Source organism: Lonchura striata, chromosome 1 (genome assembly GCF_046129695.1).
Source record: "Lonchura striata isolate bLonStr1 chromosome 1, bLonStr1.mat, whole genome shotgun sequence".
NCBI lineage: Eukaryota > Metazoa > Chordata > Aves > Passeriformes > Estrildidae > Lonchura > Lonchura striata.
The window spans coordinates 9,169,398-9,189,850 of record NC_134603.1 but is presented as its reverse complement, the minus strand read 5'-3'; the positions used below and the strand labels follow the sequence as shown (position 1 = coordinate 9,189,850).

The following is a 20,453-nucleotide window of genomic DNA, read 5'->3' as shown; positions in this document are numbered from 1 at the left end:
TTTTTGTTTAATCCAAAGACAAGAAAAAAGTCACACAGCAGACTGGTGTGCCTGGTGAGTTAAGTACAATAATAGACAGAATGTTATCTCTTCAGTCTGGGAGTGAGAAAACAATATCTTGGGAAATCATTCTTTTGTAGCCTGGATATATTTCTGCTTGATAAAATTCAGTTTTTACCCTTTTCATAGTAATATAAATGCATATATTACAAGAATGATGAACCTTATATATCCTTATTTTACCAATGTTGTCTAAAAGTCAGACTAACAATATTTATTTGGGTATTGCTTTGCGTCAACAGACTATGAAACTGCCATGTAGAAATAAAATGGTGCACTTACAGTTTCTTTTGTTTTGCAAACAGTTTTCACATCTTCCTTTGTCTCATACAATGTTCAAATAATTCATATATTTAAATGAAGATATTGTGAAACACTGTGCTGGTGAAGTCATTCTGATGTTACATCTATGGAATTCAGTTTATCCACAATCCATTATATTTCTTTCATATCACAAAAATTTGTTCTCAAACATTTATTCTAATCTGTGCTGAGACTCATCTAATACATCCTAATATTTTCCTAATGAGAAATATGATGTTATTTGGAGATCTTCAAGAAATAGTGGTAAAATATTCATCTAAATGTGTTGCACTAGTATTTATTAAATTGAAGATGATAGATTGGTTTTTAGCTACAGTCACAAATTACTTTAAATTTAGAACAAGCCAGGCATAGAGTTTTTTAAAGCCAAATAAATGAATATATATATATATATCAGTTTACAAATATGTACCTGATGTTTATTATCTGCTTTTCTGAATTCAAATATGGAATTCATTTCCATTAGAAAATTGTGTAATATTTCATCAAGAAGTGAGATTATAAATCTAACAGCTGTAAATATTTATATTCTATTTTCCCAAATCTCATAGCTTATTCTACATTGTTTTCTTCTTGCTTCCCTTATTATAGAGAACATCCAGACAGACTTACCTTAAGGGTATTATCCCAAAGCAGCTGGATGGAAGACAAATGAATATCAGCAAAGCCAGTACTAACTTATTTATACCCACTTGGATATGGACCTCACCCATGTGATCACTTCCTTTATCAAACCCACTTCAACATTTATTAATTAATTCTTCCATGAGATTCCTTGGAGTGATTATGCCCACAGTGTATCTGGTAATATGGCTCCAGCCATGTAAAGGATCTATACTGAGAAGTCTGTTCTGCAGGTGCCTTCACCATATAATAACTTTTCCTAATACTCCTGGCTCTAATTAAATAACAGTCATCCCATTGTTATTAATCACTCACAAAATCTCTTGGGCATGTGAATGTGGCTTTAATAGCTTATCAAGAGGTAGTGTTTGGTGATGAAAGATGAGTGAGAGTTTACACAGCTTTAAACACTGCATTCCTCAGGGTTGGGAAGTCTTCTTGAATCTATCCACAGTGGCTCTGATCCAAGGCTGAGTGAAATGCAGGAGAAGGTTGATTCAGTGAGCTTTGGGCAGGCAGTTTTTCATCAGGAGGGTGTGCTTTCTGCCAGGGCCAGGCACAGCTACCCTTCAGAGTCCATCAACAGAGACAAACTGTCCACTGAATTGTAGCATGGAGAAGTGAGAAGTCTGACAACTGGGAATTGTAAAAATACTTACATGAGCAAAAGGCCCTTTGACTCTGTGACCTACAAGGTTTTCAGGAAGGCCTTCATGGTCACCTGTAAGATATTAATGGAGATCTTACAAGCTGTTGATATCTGAGCTGGATGTGCCTGGGGAGGTGGTTGAAAATGAACTGGTGGGGCCCCAAGGGCTGTGGCCAGTGGCACAAAGTCTGTTTGGAAGTCAGTGCCTGGTGGTGCATTCCAGCAGTCAGTGTGGGATCCAGCCCTGCTTAGCATCTCCATGAATGACCTGGGTGATGGGGCAGAAGGCACCCTCAGCGGGCTGGCAGGTGACACTGGACTGGGGTGAGGGACTGGCATTTCAAAGGGTCACGCTGCCATGCAGAAGGACCTCAACAGGAGCTCCATGAAGTTCAACAAGAAGTGCCAAATCCTGCACGTGGAGATACGGCCTCATACACTAATATGTGCTGGTGATCACCTATCTGGGAAGCAGCCTGGTAGAAAAGGACCTGGTGTCCTGCTGGACACAGGGTTGAACAGGAGTGAGAGGTGTGCCCTTGCAGCAGAGAAGGCTCAGGATGTCCTGCACTGGGCAAAGTGCTGCCTGCAGGTTGAGGGAGGGGGTCCTGCCCCTCTACGCTGCACTGGTAAAGCCACACCTGCAGAGCTGTGTCCAGTTCTGGGCTTCCCAGTACAGGACAGACATGGGAAAACTTGTGACAGTTCAGAGGAGGGGCACAGAGATGATGAAGGGACTAGAACATCTCTCATGAGGAGGGGACAAGAGAGCTGGGACTCTTCACTAGAGGAGTCTTGGGGGGATCTCATCAATCCAGTCAACCCTCGAGGGGAGGGTGCAAAGGGACAGAGCCAGTCTCTGTCCAGTGGTGCTCAGTGGCATGACAAGAGGCAATGGGCACAAGCTGAGAGCTGCTCCAACAGGGTGAGACCTCCCACAGCAGGGCAGCACCACGGCCATGTTAGGGCACTTCTTGAACTTTGTGAAGTTCTTGTTGGCCCATTGCTCCAGCTTGTTAAAGTCCTTCTGGATAGCAGCAGGTCTTATACCCAGCATATGCTCACTGTATGGACACTCCTGTTTATTCCATTCTTTTATTACTTTCAATGTCTGCTGTAATTGGTACCACTCCAATCTATCCTGCTCTTTGACATAACACAAGTTCTTCTCTAATGCTGTTGAGCTCAACAGTGGAATGTATTTTGGAAGAGAACTACTGCATCTCACCTCTCCAGCATTGCTTATATTCTTTATATTGCCATTTTTCTCCTTGGCTTTGCCTTTGAACACATCTTTCTTCAATGAAACATCAATGTGCAGCAGCTATAGTGCAGATAAACTTCTTATTTAAAAACAGTATTAATGGCTTGATGGCGTACTTTGGGTAGACAGTAGCATAATGTTGCTGCAGCATAGAAAAATATGGGACATGAAATTGATGTGGTTATTCTTTCATTATTTTAGAACTGGTTTTAGTTCGGCATACTTGCATATAAAGGAAATGAAAGCTGGGTTGGAAGGGGCAATCTCACCTGAGCAACCTGATCTGGTGAGGTTGGAAGCAGGTAATCTTTAAGGTCCTTTCCAACTAATTCTATAATTCCAGGTTTCTCTAATCCTAGTGAGCTCACACAAATATATCTCAAAGTACAAGAGATGCTGTCACTTCCTGGGTTGACACTGAACAACAGGAATTGCTAAAGTAATAGAAGTTTTTGATTTAGAAGATAATCTGCATATATTTAATACCAGAGAGTCCTGCTTGTCTTCAGTATTTCAGGTTGCTTTTAAATTACTTTGCATTTGTTAATTTTGACTACTATGTCTCAAATGTCAGTAAAATAAATAGAAACTATTCACATTCACTAGCCAACCAGGTAAATATCCTTTATAAAATTAGACTTTTTAAAGCCTTTCAGTGCTTTTATTGCAGTTACATCACTTGTATAAAATATCTCTGTATTTTACACATTATTTTTACAATGCCTTGGAGGAGAAGACATTTCTAGGTTAACATGTGGTTAATAGCTTGTCTGATTTCAAATACTTGCAAGTAACATGCTGCTTTCTGACTTTTACACTGAGAAATCAAACAGAAAACTAAAACTGCCACCGGTCTTCCAACTTGCAGTAAATTTTCTCACTGCTCTAAACAGTTGTGCAGATGTTTTTAAGGCATTTTTGCTTTAATGCTGGAAGAACACAAGAAAATATTAGTTAGAAGAGGTTTTACAAGGAAATATTAAAACATGCATAAAGGTAAAATAATTTGTTTAATCCTTTAAAAATCATTATCAGTTAAGATATCTATCTGATGAAAGACAGCAAATACTCTGTGGATATAAAAAATCTTTGTTATATCTTCATAACAAAGTATGTAGAGATAAAGAGATATAAAGTGAAAATGTACTTACTGTGGGAGTAAGCAAGTCTTTTGACTCTTTCGCAGACATAACTGGCATTTTTCACAAACCAGGAATAGTATTCAACACAGTATCTGAAGATGTAGTTACAGATAGGAGATGCAGTTAAAGATAAGAGGTTTGTTATCTTTCATAAGGAGAGGGACTTTGGACAAGGGCAGGTACTGATAAGATGAGGAGGAATGGCTTTAGGCTGAAAGAGGGCAGGTTTAGTGACATATTAGGCAGAAATTCTTTACTTTGAGGGTGGTGAGACAGTGGCACAGGTTGCCCAGAGAAGCTGTGGATGCCCCATCCCTGGAAGTGCTCAAGGTCAGGTTGGATTTGGCTTGGAGCGACCTAGTCCAGCAGAATGTGTCCCTGCCTATGGCAGCAGAGTTGGATCTAAGTGGTCTTCAGATCCCTTCCAACTCAAACCAATCTGTGATTCTATGATAAGCTCAGTATATCATGCTGCTATAACTAAATATGGAAATAAAAATCTAGATTCCAACCTCAATGATGCCATTAGATGTTTGGAAAGATGCAGCTGGGCTTTTTTCACCGGGCTGGAATACTGAAGCCAGATTGGCTCCTGATCAGTGCACTGGGACACATTTGGGTCTCAGCCAGTGGCCACAGACCCTCCAAAATAATCATTGCTGATTGAAAATTGTCATTTGGGAAAAAAAAAAAAAAAAAAAAAAGCCTGAAGGAGACAGAGATTTTAAGCAGACAGAGAAAGAAAAAATAGTGCCAGGTTTTACCTCATGGCTTCCTTTCTGGAATATCTTCTCTGACCAACACAGAGGCACAGCTGAAAGAACCTACAGAGCTCCATCACACAGGGGCTGATCTTCTGCACCATGAGGGTGACAGGAGGTGAGGTCACACGGGGCTCTCTGAGCATCGCCTGTGGGCACCCTGGGCAGAAAACACAACTCTGAACTAGTCCAAATGCTTGTACCACTAAATTTCCTGCTCTACCTTATCTGGGCTGTGGTGTCCAAAGCAATGCCTTCCCTACTTCAACAAATAAGTGATATCCCTGAAAATGCCATTCTGGGAAGGCAGGAAGGGCAGAATGAGAAAGAAAAGAAAGGAAAAGAAGGGAAAGGAAGGGAAGGGAAGGGAAGGGAAGGGAAGGGAAGGGAAGGGAAGGGAAGGGAAGGGAAGGGAAGGGAAGGGAAGGGAAGGGAAGGGAAGGGAAGGGAAGGGAAGGGAAGGGAAGGGAAGGGAAGGGAAGGGAAGGGAAGGGAAGGGAAGGGAAGGGAAGGGAAGGGAAGGGAAGGGAAGGGAAGGGAAGGGAAGGGAAGGGAAGGGGAAAGGTGGAGAGAAGTGAAAGAAAAAGAGAGAGAAAGAAAGAAAAAGAAAGAAAGAAAGAGAGAGAGAAAGAGAGAGAGAAAGAGAGAAAGAGAGAAAGAGAGAAAGAGAGAGAAAGAAAGAGAGAGAGAAAGAAAGAGAGAGAGAGAGAAAGAGAGAGAGAGAAAGAGAGAGAGAGAGAAAGAGAGAAAGAGAGAAAGAGAGAAAGAGAGAGAGAGAGAGAGAGAAAGAAAGAAAGAAAGAAAGAAAGAAAGAAAGAAAGAAAGAAAGAAAGAAAGAAAGAAAGAAAGAAAGAAAGCCATGGTGTGATAGTCAACTATTTTTTCCATTTTTGTGTAAGTAGCAGCAGGCTTTGGCCATGTGTGGATAAACTGCCTTACCTGCTGAATATAATCCCCTTAGCCAGTGTAATTGCATTTCCAGGTTCACATGTCTCACACACTTCATGGCTCTGGGCAGTGCTATGTTATGTGATAGCAGAGGTTATGAAGGTTAAATTTGGACTAATGAAGTCCTGTTGAAATAAGCTTGAGTCATCTAGTGCTGACAAGAAATTTAATATAAAATGGCATTCTTGGGCAGGAGGAAAATCAAGACTCTACCAATCTGAAAGAGAAACTAGTTTCATTGCTATGAAACTATTTCTCTCCTGGCAGTGCTTGACCAAGATAGCAGGAGTATGTGAGGGGCAAGGCACAGAGCCTGGCAGCTCCCAAACTCACAGGCTGCTCTGAAAGCCAGCTGTGTGGAAGGCACTACACAAATATCAGGTGAAATTAGCCAAAGATGGGCAAGAGGAAGCCCCATTTATCTCCATCTCAGCAATTTCACATGAATGCCATTAGGCTTTGTCCACTTAATAGCATTTGACACACCTTGATATTCTCCTACATGGAGTAAATTAAAAATTAATGATTCCTTGCTTAAGTAAACACACTTCATGTTAATAACCAAATATCAGAGCATGGGACAACGAGGTTTTAATATAAGTTGTTCCAGAAAAGTAATGTTAAAATTGATGAGAAATAATAAAGTTGATGAATAATTAAAAGTTGCTGAAGGCCACCCTCCTACAGATTTCAGCCTCTGCAGAAGTGGGTCCTCCTATCCTGCCAACCAGGTATTAAATGCTTTACTCAAGCTATGTGTTTTGCTAGCAGAAATTCAGTTTTATCTACCTGCAAATTGAATGTTGGTAATTTCAATTTGGAATCATCTATGTGGGAAAGAGAAGTCAAACAAAAATGCTGAAAGTGCAGGAAATTGATTTGGAAATTCATTTCTGACAATCACTTTAAATGAACACTGTATTTGCACAATACTGTATTTGTTTAATGATGAAATTCTTTTTCAATTAATATTCTATTTATTTTTTTTTTATTGCATAGTATAATTGAAATATAATTGAAATTTAAATTTTCACCCATTCATAGTGATGCTTTATATCTCTTCTGTAATAAATTTCTACTGTGAAATGTATTTTTTTTGTGTTCAGTACATAAGTTCATAAAGATAAGTATAAGTAGGAATTTATTTCAGAACTTTTTTTTCTAAAAGTTCTCTTTCTTAAGCAATTGAATTAGTCAAGAGACCAGAAAAGGCAAGAACCACAGCTCCTGTGCAGAGACTTCCTCACGTGTGTTTCAAATTGCCACATTATTGTCAGGGGCAGTGAAGTGACCAGCTTTTGCAGTAAACAGACAGTTCTTTTATTAATTCAATATCACATCTCTGTGACACTGAGATTAAATTTTGCTGCCAGTGAAGACCAATGTCATGGTTACTGTGAATGATTCAGACTCAAAATATCCCTCCCTGCACACTCTGACATGCACATTTACATGTTTTATTGGTTGACACCCACTTCTGTGATTAAAGAAATGAATAATTGGAATCATTACTCATCCCTCTGAGCAATGTGGGTGCCCTTTCTTACTTAGGGATCCCAGTGCTGGATTTATTTCCCCAAATGTATGATTGTTAGAATCAGGCAGGCAGCCTGTGCCTCCATGGTTTCTCACAGAGAGGCATTTGGTGACTCCAATTCATCCATCTCACTGAAATCCATGTTTTCCCCCTTTTCAAAGCATCCTAGGTTCTCCAGGGTCTATAGTTTTGCACGAGAGGAGGACTCTGGTATTTAGAGTCCTTTAAACAGAAGTAAGATGACAGAGAATTAAATCTGATTTCAGAATTTAATAGCACTACAAGAGCTAAAAAGATGACCATGAAAATGGAAGTCCCAGCATTTCAGTTCCTTAGACTCTTCTGGTTTTATCTAAAATATCAAGCCTAAAGGATACTGAAGATACCTGCAGGTCAGGCTGATATGTTACCTTTGCACTATCCAGCATCCATTCTTCTCTTAAACAGCCACCACACAGAAACACAAGCAGATGAGAATGGAGCTTTCATGAAAATCTAGCTGATGATGATCCTTTTTCAGCTGAGGAAGTAGTTTGCGGTGTTGTAAATTCAGAACAGTTCTGGGAGTTTCATGTGGCATGAGCTGGTTCCATAATTTTATTTATGATGGGATTTAAAGCATGATATTTTCTTTTGGAATGACTTTTAAGAATGATAAAATTGCCACACAGAGTAGCTATTTAGCACCACAATATGACCCATGTTTTGAATTTGCAGTTTTGTACAATTCACAAGCAAATGGGAAGCAGTCCCTTGGATATTTGGGGTGGTTTACATACATAAACTATCACAAGCTAATTAACCATGTACGTTTTTTCTGCATGGGAATGTTACTATCTTGCATGGGTTTCAAACCTACTGCTCTTTTTTCTGCATGAGGTACATTTACTTACTAGTAGCTGAGTAAAGTTTCAGTGTGACACCAGGTTGGTAGGAAGGTGGCAGAGACAGTACTGTGGAAGGCAAATCTAAGGAGAGGGAAAAGAATAGAACTTGCTTTGGCACCTTAAAACAAAAAGGCAGCTTGGTTAAAGGAGCAACAGAAAAGAATAAAAAAACTAAGCCTGAACTCACAGTTCATTAATAAATATTTACATAGACAGTGATGTATAAACACATTTTCAGTCATTTATTTCTGTATATTACTTTCTATTTCATAAATGTGCCAACTGACACACTTTGTTGCTATCCAGACCAGTCTTACCTGGCTCTGTTTGCATCAGTTGGCTGGCTTCTTGTGGAGACACTGACTGCATCCAAAACATGGACGTGTCAGCTGTGGGAACAGACACACCTTTCCTTTATTATTTATCTGTCTGCTGAGAAGAACTGCTACGTGTGAGACAGCTCAACAGCCAGAGCCCCTCACCCAGTACTGCCAGTGACATATGAAAATGCCAGGATGAAATAGGAAGGACAAAAGCTGCACTTGACTAGAACTTGAATAGCCTATGCACTAGAGAAGGGCAGGATTTCAAAAAGGCATCAAGAAACCAAAAGAAGCATTTCTCTATTGCTTTTTCACAGGTCTGCTCACCAAATTTGGAGCTAAATGTGAAGGAAGATCCAAGTGGCAGAAGTATTTGTGGGAAGCAAGACCAGGTTATTCCCCTAAAGATAAGAACCTACAGGATTGAACCTATAGCTGATTTTGACATTTCTGCAACAATCAACTCACTGGTGACCCAGAGTGGGTGTCCCTGAAGGGCTCCCCAGCCTCCACCCAGAGACACTTGGCCAAACCCCAGGGCAGTGCAGGGGGCAGGTTCCTGGCCATACTCACTGGGGCTGGGCTGCAGGGCTGGTGATGGGGCCAAGCTGCCCCCAGGGCTCAGAGGAGGTCTGGCCATGCCTTGGGGCCTGGGAGCATCCCCATGGGGTGATGGAAACCACGATCCTTTGGCTCCAGCTGTCTTTGGCCACAGTGGGAACTTCGTGGTGGGGAGTCCCCCTCCTTTCTGGGCGAGAGGGGTCCTGGTAGCTGGAGAAGCAAGAGAGACACAGAAAGGGGACCAGCACACTGGGGGTGCTGGTGCCCCAAGGCAGCAGCAACTGCAACACACCGGGGGAGAATAATATCCAAAATACACCCAGAACATCCCATCTACCCCTTGAGTGCTTCTATGGCACTTAAGCAGGCACTTGTCCATTTTGTTTTAAATATGAAAACACAGGGAGCTTCAATAATGTTTGAAATTTTAACTGAGAACATTTTAATGTGTGAGTTTTCATAAACAAAGAGAGAAACTGCAATGTTTCTGCAGGGTTTTGTTTTTTTTCTTGACGTAATTTGTGCTTAATTTCCTGAACTGCTTCACTGCAGTAGAAAGAGAGAAAGGTCTTGTCTGATTGAAGGTGAGCAGGCAGGTACTGGAGGGCAGATGCTGCAGTTTGAGAACAGACACTCGTGGCTATGAGTGATAAGAAAGGTGGGCATGTGGTTTAGGAAATTAAAAAAAAAAAAGTTATAAAAGACAGCAGACTGCCTACAGGAAATGCAGGCATTTTGTAGGAGAGAGATGCAGCTGCAGTGACAAAGAGGCATGAAGTCAAGGTCAGAATTTCTATTGATTTCTACTACAAGTGAGCAGGAGCAAAGCCTTGCTTTTTGGTTCCAAAATGGGGCAGAGCAGCACTTTTCTATTTTGTAGCCCCATAGCAAAGTTAAATGTACTAAAGTTTATGAAATGCTCAGGTACAACTGAATGTCATAGAAAGAAATAGAGAATAATACAGCAAAAATTACCATAGAAAAGAAGAGGAAATAGTTTAAATATTTTTTTTTTCTTTTTTCCTTTTCTTTTTTTAATCAACAATCAATTTTTCTCTTCTTCTCTGCCTCTTTAGAAACTTATTTTTTTCTGGTAAAATGGCTTTTCACAAGAGTTTTTCTATCCTCCAGCTCTTTAATGCATTATTGACATCATTTGCTGATTCAGAGAAATTTTATGCTACCCTTTATTTGGAGTTAACATCACAGTTAACTGCAGCAAATATACAAGATCACTTGTCAAGACATTAATCAAGGGGAACACAGATTTAGGTCTGAGAATATTTGCTCACATTTAAAAGTCCACACATAGTCTGCTGATGAATCCAGTGTCTTGTTTGGGTCTTCCTGCAATTTCACGAAACTTGAGAAAATTGAATCTAGGTATTGGAATTATGAGAAGACAAAGTTAGAGCACTCTCTATCCACTGCAAATTGTGTGGGAAAAAGGAAAGGAATCAGGTTCTGCTACCATAGAAGCAGCTGTTGTTTCTAATTAAAGGGGGCTTTGGCCAAGTGTCATCTTTTTTTGTTTGTTTGTAAAAGGAGAGAAACATCCCACAGCTTTCAGTACAACTTGCCACTGATTTCAGTCTGCCTGAATTAATTTATGCTTGGAAATGGGAGATAGTGATGGGCAACAGTGAAAGATGAGCACCTGAAGTGCAGCTTAAACTGGCAAAGCAGTTTGGGGTGGAGGAGACACAGGACAATGACTGAATGGATTCACCTGCACTCTGAATGTAACCCATGTGAAAGTAGGAGGTCATTTGTGCTGAGAGCTATGGAAGGCACGCAGTCAGATTTAAGAGCACTAGAGACCCTCCCCAGCCCAATGCTGAATTCTCTAAAAGCTCTCATCCCAGCAGGTTTATAACAAATAATTTAAATGTTTGTAAAATCGGCTTACCTTTATGATATAATTATTGTATTAAATTTTCAACAATGTAAAATATTATTCTAACTATAATCAAATGCATAATATTATGCAAATATATAAGCAATAATAAAAAATGAAATAATATTTATAGTAGTAGTAACTAGGATGGAGTACTCATTGCAAGAGCTATCTGGACATGATTTTTACTCTGTTTCCTGTTCTCTTTTATTCCCCAGGATGTACTTACCCAGGTCAGATGATGTGTTACTGGAAAATGTGTAATTAATAACAGGAGTCTTATCTAGTAATGCCAAAAAATCAGACAGATTTTTCCCTGCAAATAGAAATGCTTACAAATATCAAGAAAGGCTTGTTTCCAGTATAAATCATCACTGAGGAAAACTAAGGCAATATTTTTGAGTGGAAAGGTTTTAACTTTTACCTGTCTGCCCTGCCATCACACAGATATAGATACAATCAGAGTCATTGCTCTGATGCACTGAAAGGCAAAAAAAACCATAAAAGATATCATTGTTACCAGTTTTCCTTGCATGGAAATATCTTAAACAGTTGAAAACACAAATAAAAAATGGCATGTGGTATGGCAGCTGACCAAACATTTTCTTTCTGATCTAATTTTTGACAAAAATCTCAAACCACGATCAAATCCAAATGTTAGTATCTTCAGGGAAAAAGTTTCTATCTAATTAAAATACTAAATTACAAGTATTTTTATATGGAAAAAAAATCTTCAGATAAAATAGCCCGTACTAATTCTCTGTGAATTAGAATTGCTCAAAATATTATGTTATAATAATTCTCAAACCCACCAAGTTTAGTAATTATAAAATATTCAAACAACATAAAATAGAAACATGCACATCTCTATATTGCACACATATACATTATATATGTATCTTGTTCCATGTGTTGCAAGAAAAGTGCTGTTGAGTAAGACTTGTAGGCTTTTACCCACATTTTTATGGTTGTTTTCATGCCAGGAGTAAATGAGACAGTTAAGACAATGATAAATGTTCAAAGGAAATGCAAACCTGATAGAATAGAAGTGGATTTGAAAATTTCTGTGAGATAACTGGTGGAGTTTCCAATGATATCAACAAGTAGAGCTGTAAAATCTAGACAACAAATAGAGGAAGTTTATTATTGAAAACACATATCCTATCATGTAGTCAAAAATTCACTCCTATATATGATGATATTTTAGATATATGCTCATACATGACAAAAGTTTAAAATATTTTAAAGGTTAAAATATTTTGCTGGAGAGGACTAAAGAAACCACAAAAATACTTTCAGAAGTATGTTTCAAAGATGATATCCAAAATGACATCTGTGTGTCTAAAAGCAAACTTAAATGGAATTTATCTGTTCAAGAGAACACTTTGAAGTAATGCCCTCCTTAGTCTGTTTAAATGTAGAAGGAGATCTAAAGCCTGCAGGTCTTGCCTGCTGTAATTGCCTGTCTGCTGTGTAGGAGCTTCCAAAAGGCATTGGATTTTTCCTCTGGGGTCTGCTTCAGGCATTCTGATGATTGAGATGTCAGCCCAAGAAAAGGCTGGTGGTGCTGTGGAGGAACTTCCTAGCAGAGACAGGTCACTGGTCTCACTTAGGGAGAGCTGAATTTGAGCACTGAATTTTTACTGCTCTGGAGAATGCTCCAAGCCCCAAGATATTCTGGAATTGCAGCACAAAGATTAAAGTTTCTTTGTTATTCTCCGAGGTAAACTGTGCAATTATCCATAAAGGTTTGTGAGATGCCATGAAAGCCACTGTGGCTTCTGCAGGGTCACCATGTGTGGCAGAGGGTTTGGAGTCTGGTCTGTAGCTGCTGATCTACTCTTGATGCCTTACATTAACCAGCTAAAGAATCCAAACACTCAAATGCCTCCTGAAATATTAAATTCTGTGAAACCAGGGGTGTGAATGAGGATTTCAGGTGAAGGGTTTGCCCAACATTTATACTCCATTCAACTGTTCTATGAAGTGTTAGTGCTCGTGTTTCACTTCTCTTGGGCTCACTGAGGTTCCTGGAAGTTTCTCTGTTGGTGCAGAGAAGCCCTTGTCCATCTCCTCTGGTTTATCTCAGGGGAGAAAAAGGGGCCAAGGTAAGGTACCATATAGTGCTGGTTGTCTCTCCTGTGCTGCAATTTGTATTTCCAAGGAGGCCTTTTGCCAGCCAAACCACACCAGTCACTTGACTGATGGCTCCATCCCAGACTGGCTGGCTGCAGCCACCTGAGATGAGGCTATGGAGTTAGAGCAGCCACTTGTCATGAATTATGGCTGTTGGCCTCAGTGTGGTGGTGGCAATCATAAGGATGAAGTCTGCAGAATTCAGACTACAGCCTTCAGCTCCAAAGGAAATAATTCAGCTTAAGCACATGCAATTGCCAACCTCTTTTGTGTACCCACCTGTCAAGTCATTTGTCACATTATTCAAACAGTAGCAGTAGTGCATAGGGAACTTGCCAGGGTCAATATTTTTTGCATTAGAGACTGGAGGGAGAGACAGAGAAAAAAAATCAGTGTATTGTGGGAGACAAACTGCTCCAGAGCCAAGCAAACCAACACTCACTGTTGTAAATGGTGACTGACACTTTGTGGAAGGCAAACGAGCTGTAAGAGGTGATGCTCAGCAAAGAGAAGTGTTTCTTGGTACCTGCAGAAACACAGGTCCATGCTATTAGTGCTGAGAACAAATAGTGAGAACAGCATGTTTTGACTCTGCTCATTTAGTGTCTAAAGGATTCCCAAGGTGCCAGTATCACACTCATTCCATTCTCATTTCCACTGAAGGAAGTATCATTTGTACTGCTTCTTCCTTTTTATTTTGTTTTTCTTTTAATTGAAATGTACACTAGATTAGAAAAGGCTTTTGAAAGGCGTCCCACAAGTAATTCTATTGTGTTTATATATAAACCCACACTAATTTCCAAGTTCTCTGGGGTAGGCAGCCATCTGCATGATAAATGCACAGAGGTAACATGCTCCTAGAAGTATTTCTGGAGGCTGACAGCACATGTTTACAGCTTCTCCTGCTAACACTTGTAGTGCCTGTTCTCCTGCATGGCTGGGCTGGCAGCTGTGACCTGCCCAGCCCTGTCCATTACCTCTGAGTGCAGTGCCCAGCATCCCATTCACCAGCTCTGTCAGGTTAATAGCAGCCAGGTCCAGGGACTTTGCAGGCAGCTCTGAAAGAAAAGGGGTGCATGAAGGCACAAGGAAACAGCTGTGCACCCCTGTGCACCCTTGTGCACCCACTGCTCACATGTGCCAGCAATCTGCCAGAACGGGAAAACCAAAATGAGCAGATTTTGTACATTTGGGGCACACCAAAAAAACCCTGATGGGAAAATAAAATTCCAGGACCACGGAGATGAGTCTAGGAAATAGCAAGATACAGCAACAGTAGAAGGGTGGGCCAGAATTCAGGTCTGCCAGCTGTGCCCTTGACCATGCCCTTGAGCAGCTGCAGGAGCCTGCCAGCCCTGGCATGCTGGTGCCCTGCACTGCTGGGCAATGGGTGTTTGCTGCCAACAGAGCAGCAGATCTCACCATGCAGGTCACAAAAGCCAGAGAAAGTGCCTTTTGTGAGGCACTTTCCCCAAACCTACATGAAAATACAGATTTTTGGTTTTCAGCTACATTGATGGCTTTACTGCTTGCTACAACAGAATAATTTTGCTGTAGCCAAATCACACTTTTTATCTTGACATGTTTTATTTATATTGATGTTGCTTATTTGTTTTTCTCAAGTTAAATTTTCAAAGATTTTTTTTTGCTTCCCTCCCACAAAGCCATGCAGAAGCAGAGCAGTACAGTGTCTGTGTGAGGGAGGAAGGTGTGTGTGAGAATGACAGAGAGAGGAAGAACAGAGCAGAATGGAAAAAGAAGCACAGAAAGCTGAAATGAGAACAAAATTGAATTTGGGGAGAAATGCAATTTTCCAATGACATCAGTACTATTTATAGCCAGTATGAAGGCAAGCTGCACCCCAGGGCTGAAAGCAGCACATGTCCACAGCATAGAATAGAGAAAAGGAAAAATAAAAGGGAACGAAGATCTGGGAAGGACAGAAAGGAAAAAGAGAAGAGTAGATTTTGGGAAGGACAGGTGTTAACCTGGGTGGGGTGGCCTTTCAGCAGGGGTGGGTTGGGGCTCACAGAGTCTGCAGGAGCAGAGCCCATCTGCTGCCACCTCCATGGCCAGCACAGCACATCCCCCTCCCATTAACACCCAGGTGCTGGGGCTCCTGATGTGCTGCCTCTTACCTGCAGTAGCCAGCACTGCCAATTGCTTCTCTTTCTTATTTTCTTTTCTTAGGCATGAAGCTGAAACGTGAAGAAAGAGATTGAGAAACCCTGTTGAATTTGACCCTTAATAATCAAAATAAAAATATAATAGTAAATATTTGCAGAGATCTTCACTAGGCTTGCACCCAGAATTTGCTGCAAAGTACTGAGTAAAATAAGGACAAATCCAAACAAATCTTCCCTTCTCTCTGCATGTTTGTTAATCAGAGCAGTCATGCAATTGAGGACTGTTCTCAAGATCTGTGTTGCAGGAGGAATGGGCTGAAACTGGGCTCAGGACGTTGGACTGGGTTTCTAGGACTCACTTGGTGACCAGCCAAAGTGTACAGCAGTAAAAGAGAGATTGCAGGCTGAAGATATGTGTTTAGAGATTTAGGTTTCCTATCCCACCAGAGGAGAGCTGAGTACCTCCTAAAAGAAATCCAAAAGGCTCTCCAAAGGAGGCAGTGCTAGAAAATGCAAATCTGCCATGTTTCTATGAAGCTTCAGCTTCTCAGCCCATCCAAGTTCCCCTTTATCTATGTTTATAAAGGATAAATACCCAGTAGGAATGTATAATCCAGGCCTTACAAACTGTGATAGTGTTAATCAGCTGTATTAGCAGCCCTCAATTAGTCAGAGCTAAATTTGGATTGACAATCTAGGTGCCAGGAGCTCTTCTAACCCTTCTCTCTCTTTCCTTATAAACCTTTCTGATTCCAGATTCTTGGCATGGGATCCAGGAATAGGCATCACCTGTTGTGCTCTGCTGAGTGCCAGCAGCCCTGGAGCTCCAGCCTGTCTGTGTTGCCTACACAGGGTGAAAGAACCAGGCCTGCCAGATGTGGGAATGGGGCTGTGGGAGCAGCTGGGAGGGAGGCACTGGTTATTCCCTGGGGAGCACCAGACCATTGTCCTTACCTGTGCTGAAAACCAGGAAGAGACACAGAAATCCCAGGCTCATCTTGGCTGCCACATGCCAGCAGAACCCCTGCATTATGGATGCTGACTTCCAGCAGGTTTGGCTGCCCTAGGAGAGATAAATGTTCTTTTGGTGGTGTTAAAATTTTTAGCATTGAGTGATTTTCTCCAGCCTTTGTCCCAGAATGATTTGACCACAGGAGAAACATCAAATTTCTGTGATGCTGAGAAAGACTGGTGTTGGAAATGACAAAGGAGCACAAGCAATATTTCCTCTGTGCCTGTGGGTGCCATGTGCCTCTTGATTTTTGAGTCCTACCTAAGTGGCTTTTCTGGGGACTTGGTAAGGTTGTCAACACAACCTCCTTTGGCAGGATGAGCTGTGCCTAAAAGGTACCTGAGACATCAAGTGCCTAAAGCTGCTCTGTTAAAAAATGATAAAATTTGTTTATGTTTATTTTAAAACCAGAAATGTCAACTGAGGTTCTTTTCCACAGAAATGTTGCTTTTCTGATCATTCCTGGTTGTGTACGTCTGTAGTTACTATCACCAGGTTATATCCTGTGCTGTTTTGACTACCTTCTTGGTAAGGATTAACAGTGTTCTGCCTTTCAGACATGACTGCTTTCCAGGTTTCAAAGATTTAATTAAGTCTTTGAAAAAAGAAAAAAAGGTTCTTTTCATGTTTCCCCTGTTTTTGTAATATCAGAACATGTCAAATAACTCTAGTTGTCAGAAAATGAGGGATGATATGAAAATCAGACAAAAAAAAAGTCCAAAATTTTTTAATATCCTCTAGGAGCAGCTAATCTTGCAAGTATGCAAAAAAACATTATCTTGAAGGTAATGCTATTTGATTAGAAAACTATCATTGTCATATTTAAAATATTTTTCATATTGAAGTCACCAGAGAATTAACACATTCAAAAAAATGGCTTATTTGTACTTAGTGGCTCTAAAGATACTCTTCCTTGGGATGGTGGAACAATACTAAATATTTCTGTGTTGGAAATGTCTATGTTTGCTGTTCTGATGAGTCAAAAGTGTGGAAGTGCCAGCTCTGCTAATTCAGGCAAAGCTCTGAGAGCTTTCAAGCAGTTCATTCTAAGTATTCAGCCCATCTGCCCAATCCTTTTCACTCAGACCCAGGCCTGGACTCATCCACAGTTTCTGCACAGCATGTGCAGAAGAAAAGAAGCGAGGCAGAAAGTGTTGGCCAAATCTTGTTCCCAGACTCCATCACCTTTCTATGGAGGAATTATGCATGGACAGAGTCCAGTATCCCATGGACAAGTTTAGCGGAGACCAGTGTGTTAGCTCAAGCCTCACAGGTGGCTGTGATGGAAGCAGTGGAGGTGTAGTCTGCATGGAGATAGGTATAAAACCAACCCTAATCTCTGTATTCTGATAATTTTTTTGTCATCTTTGGTTTGGTTCAATGAAATAGAGAGGAGTTAGTGAGAGATGCTCCTCTGGGGAGCTGAGTGTGAGGAAATGGTGATTTGCAAGGCAGCAGGGAGGTGGCTGTTGGGGAGAGCAGGCTTTGGGAGGTGGAGAGTTGGGTGATCATGCAAAGGGAGGTTTGTAACTACATGTAATATGGAGCAGGGTCTGTGGTGGCTGGTGCCTCTAGATTATCAAGTCTCCTATTAAAGGGGAATTATTAGGTTGTGTCTTTGATGTGGGAAGTGGGGTGAATTGCTGCTTTTAATAGAACTTTATGAATTTTGATTGTACTATGAGAAATGTCACCTTAGCTCTGCAAAATCTGCATGGGGATGAGCTGTGCTTTGTGATGATGGCTCGGTGTTTTCGGGCCACAGCCCCTCTGAGCAGGTTCCCCATGACCTGCTCCATGCACACAGGAGTGACCAGGCTGCACAGCCAGGGCTGTCCCTGTGCACACCAACCCAAGGGACATGGCAGGAAACACAGACAGCAGAAGTGCTGCCACCGAGCTGTCCCTGAGGTGCAAGGCTGGTCAGCTGCAGGGTCTCTGCAGCCCTGACTGGGGAAAGACCCACACCTCTGCCCTCCACAAGGAATTTGGCTGCATGGCAGGGAAAGTCCCAGAGCTAGGAGTGGGAGAAAAGGGCATGTCCTGCCCCATTTTCAATCTGTCCCTACAGAAAAGGCCAGTGTTCATCCACCATGAGGAAACTTGATTTCCAGGACCTGCTTTGAGGAATGTGGGCTCTCCTGGGTCGCCAGTGAATCACAGTAACACTGAAATCCTTGGTAAGAGCATATCCCAGACTGATGTGAAAGCACAACTGTTTTGCAAAGGTTCATATGTAAAAGGGTAGATAGCAGATAATTTCCTATAAGAGATTTAACTTAGTGCTGATTTATTTAAACTGGCCAGAGTTGTTTGACAGGGGAAAATAATTTTTCAGAGGACTTAATGTAGCAAGTAAGAGCAGGGTCTAGAGAGACCACATTCCTAAAAGACAGGGAAGAGGCAAGAGGATTGACATATGAAGGGATCATCTGTTTTTGGAGAGAGAAACAGAATACAGCAAGACAAATTGTGCTTGGAAGCATTCCCCACACACTGGGTGAACCTTTCTTCCTCACCTGAATTGTCAGTTCCCTGCTGTCCTCCTCACTGAGCTGCTCCTCTGTGCTAATCAAGACACACTATTTTCTCCACACACAGTGCTGATTTCCAGCAGGAATTCAGGGAAGGCATTAACCTGGCCACATCACACTATGGACTCAACCAAGCAAAACATCTAACCGTAGGGACAACAGGCAAACATAGCCTGGAATGATGGATCACAGTAAGACAAATCCTGCTCTACTTCTAGCAAAGAAATATTGAGTATTGTTGCTACAAAATTATGGAAAATCCTCCACTCATGAGAATGCTTGTTTTGCCTGAATGCCATTTTTAGCACTGGTGTATTCCCTGACCAGCACAAAATGCTTAAAAAGAAATTGCAGGTAAATCTCTATACCAGGGATATCACTCCAAAATGGACTACCCTTGCTCCTTATTTGGTAGACTTGATTTAAATTTGAAGCATTAGCTTTTAGTTGCTTCCCAAAATCTTTTTCCAGCATTAATTCTCTGAAATTTATGCTATCCAACTAAATTTCAAAACCATGTGTGACAACTATTCCTAGAACTGTTGCCTGAAATATCTCTCAGCAATGTGAATACCAGTAATATTAACTCTTGCAGTACATGACACATTTGATTACCCTCGTTATTCAATATCCAATTTTTATTTACCAGGGACAAGCCTTTATTACTTTGCAATTGTGTCTCTCTTGAAGTGACTCCACTGTGATGACTGAAATACGTGTCCAGGCTGCAAATACGAAACCCTCATTGTCCTCCAGACCAAAATCCCCATTTCATGTCAGACTATACTGAGCTTCACAGGCACTGAAGGCACAGGTGCCCCACAGCCCCGAGCAGGCAAATCCCATAAACTGACTCAGAGAGGGTTTTCCTTCCAAACAATTGTCTGATAAAGACTGAGGGTCAAGCCTTTGGTTACAAATTCTCCTTCACCTCTGCTGGATATAACAATCCTCCTCTGTTTATTTTAAGCTGAATGGTATTAGTAGAATCTATTTTATTTAGAACTGTTGATCCAGAGTTACTTGAACTGCTGAATTGGATATTTTAATCCAGTTCAAATTAATTTTATACATTCATGAAGACCTCTTATTAAATCCCTCTCTGTTACTCTGGGTTAACAGCAATCTTAAACCAATGTGTTTATTAGCTATGCTTCAGTAGAACTCCTTTAAATGTGGCAGATAACCATGAAGTTTGAATTGTTTTCATTTTTCCTGTACCAATGTACTGTACTCCAATATCAAGCAGTTTCCTCATGTCTTCATGCTTAACAGAGCAGAACAGAAATTAAGAGAACAAAGAAATAAAAGAGGAAAGTCTTTGAGTGCTAATTTCCTTACCTTATTTCAGTAGCAACATCTAAAGGTCATGTCTCATTCTAAGCACACCATCATCCACCAAGTCTAAAGAAATATTTCAAGTAAATGTGAAAATATGCCAGTGTTACAACTGCATGCTTCATTACATTGATACAATTACTTTTTAAATTCAGATTTATTTGTGTGAGAATGCGATATAATGCAATAAATATACATTTAATTTAAAAAACAATTTAATTTGCTACATTTCCACTGAGCATTAATAGCAGAGCTGAAATGGTTTATTCCAAATACAAGCAAAACCATCAAGATCTGGAATAGTTAATATCAACTTACCTGATTTCTCAT

At 40.8% G+C, this 20,453-nt stretch overlaps 1 protein-coding gene across 1 annotated transcript; it reads right to left on the bottom strand.

The window, feature by feature from the left end:
- Positions 1–3,806: 3,806 nt before the first annotated feature.
- Positions 3,807–20,453, bottom strand: HHLA1 (HHLA1 neighbor of OC90). Its single transcript, XM_077781564.1, is given in 17 exon segments — positions 3,807–3,850; positions 4,073–4,155; positions 4,828–4,984; positions 8,203–8,277; positions 8,514–8,585; positions 9,093–9,290; positions 10,373–10,459; positions 11,207–11,293; positions 11,402–11,458; positions 12,012–12,095; positions 13,393–13,476; positions 13,556–13,639; positions 14,091–14,171; positions 15,252–15,311; positions 16,194–16,302; positions 18,771–18,854; positions 20,442–20,453. Coding segments are annotated over 17 exon segments (1,458 nt in total).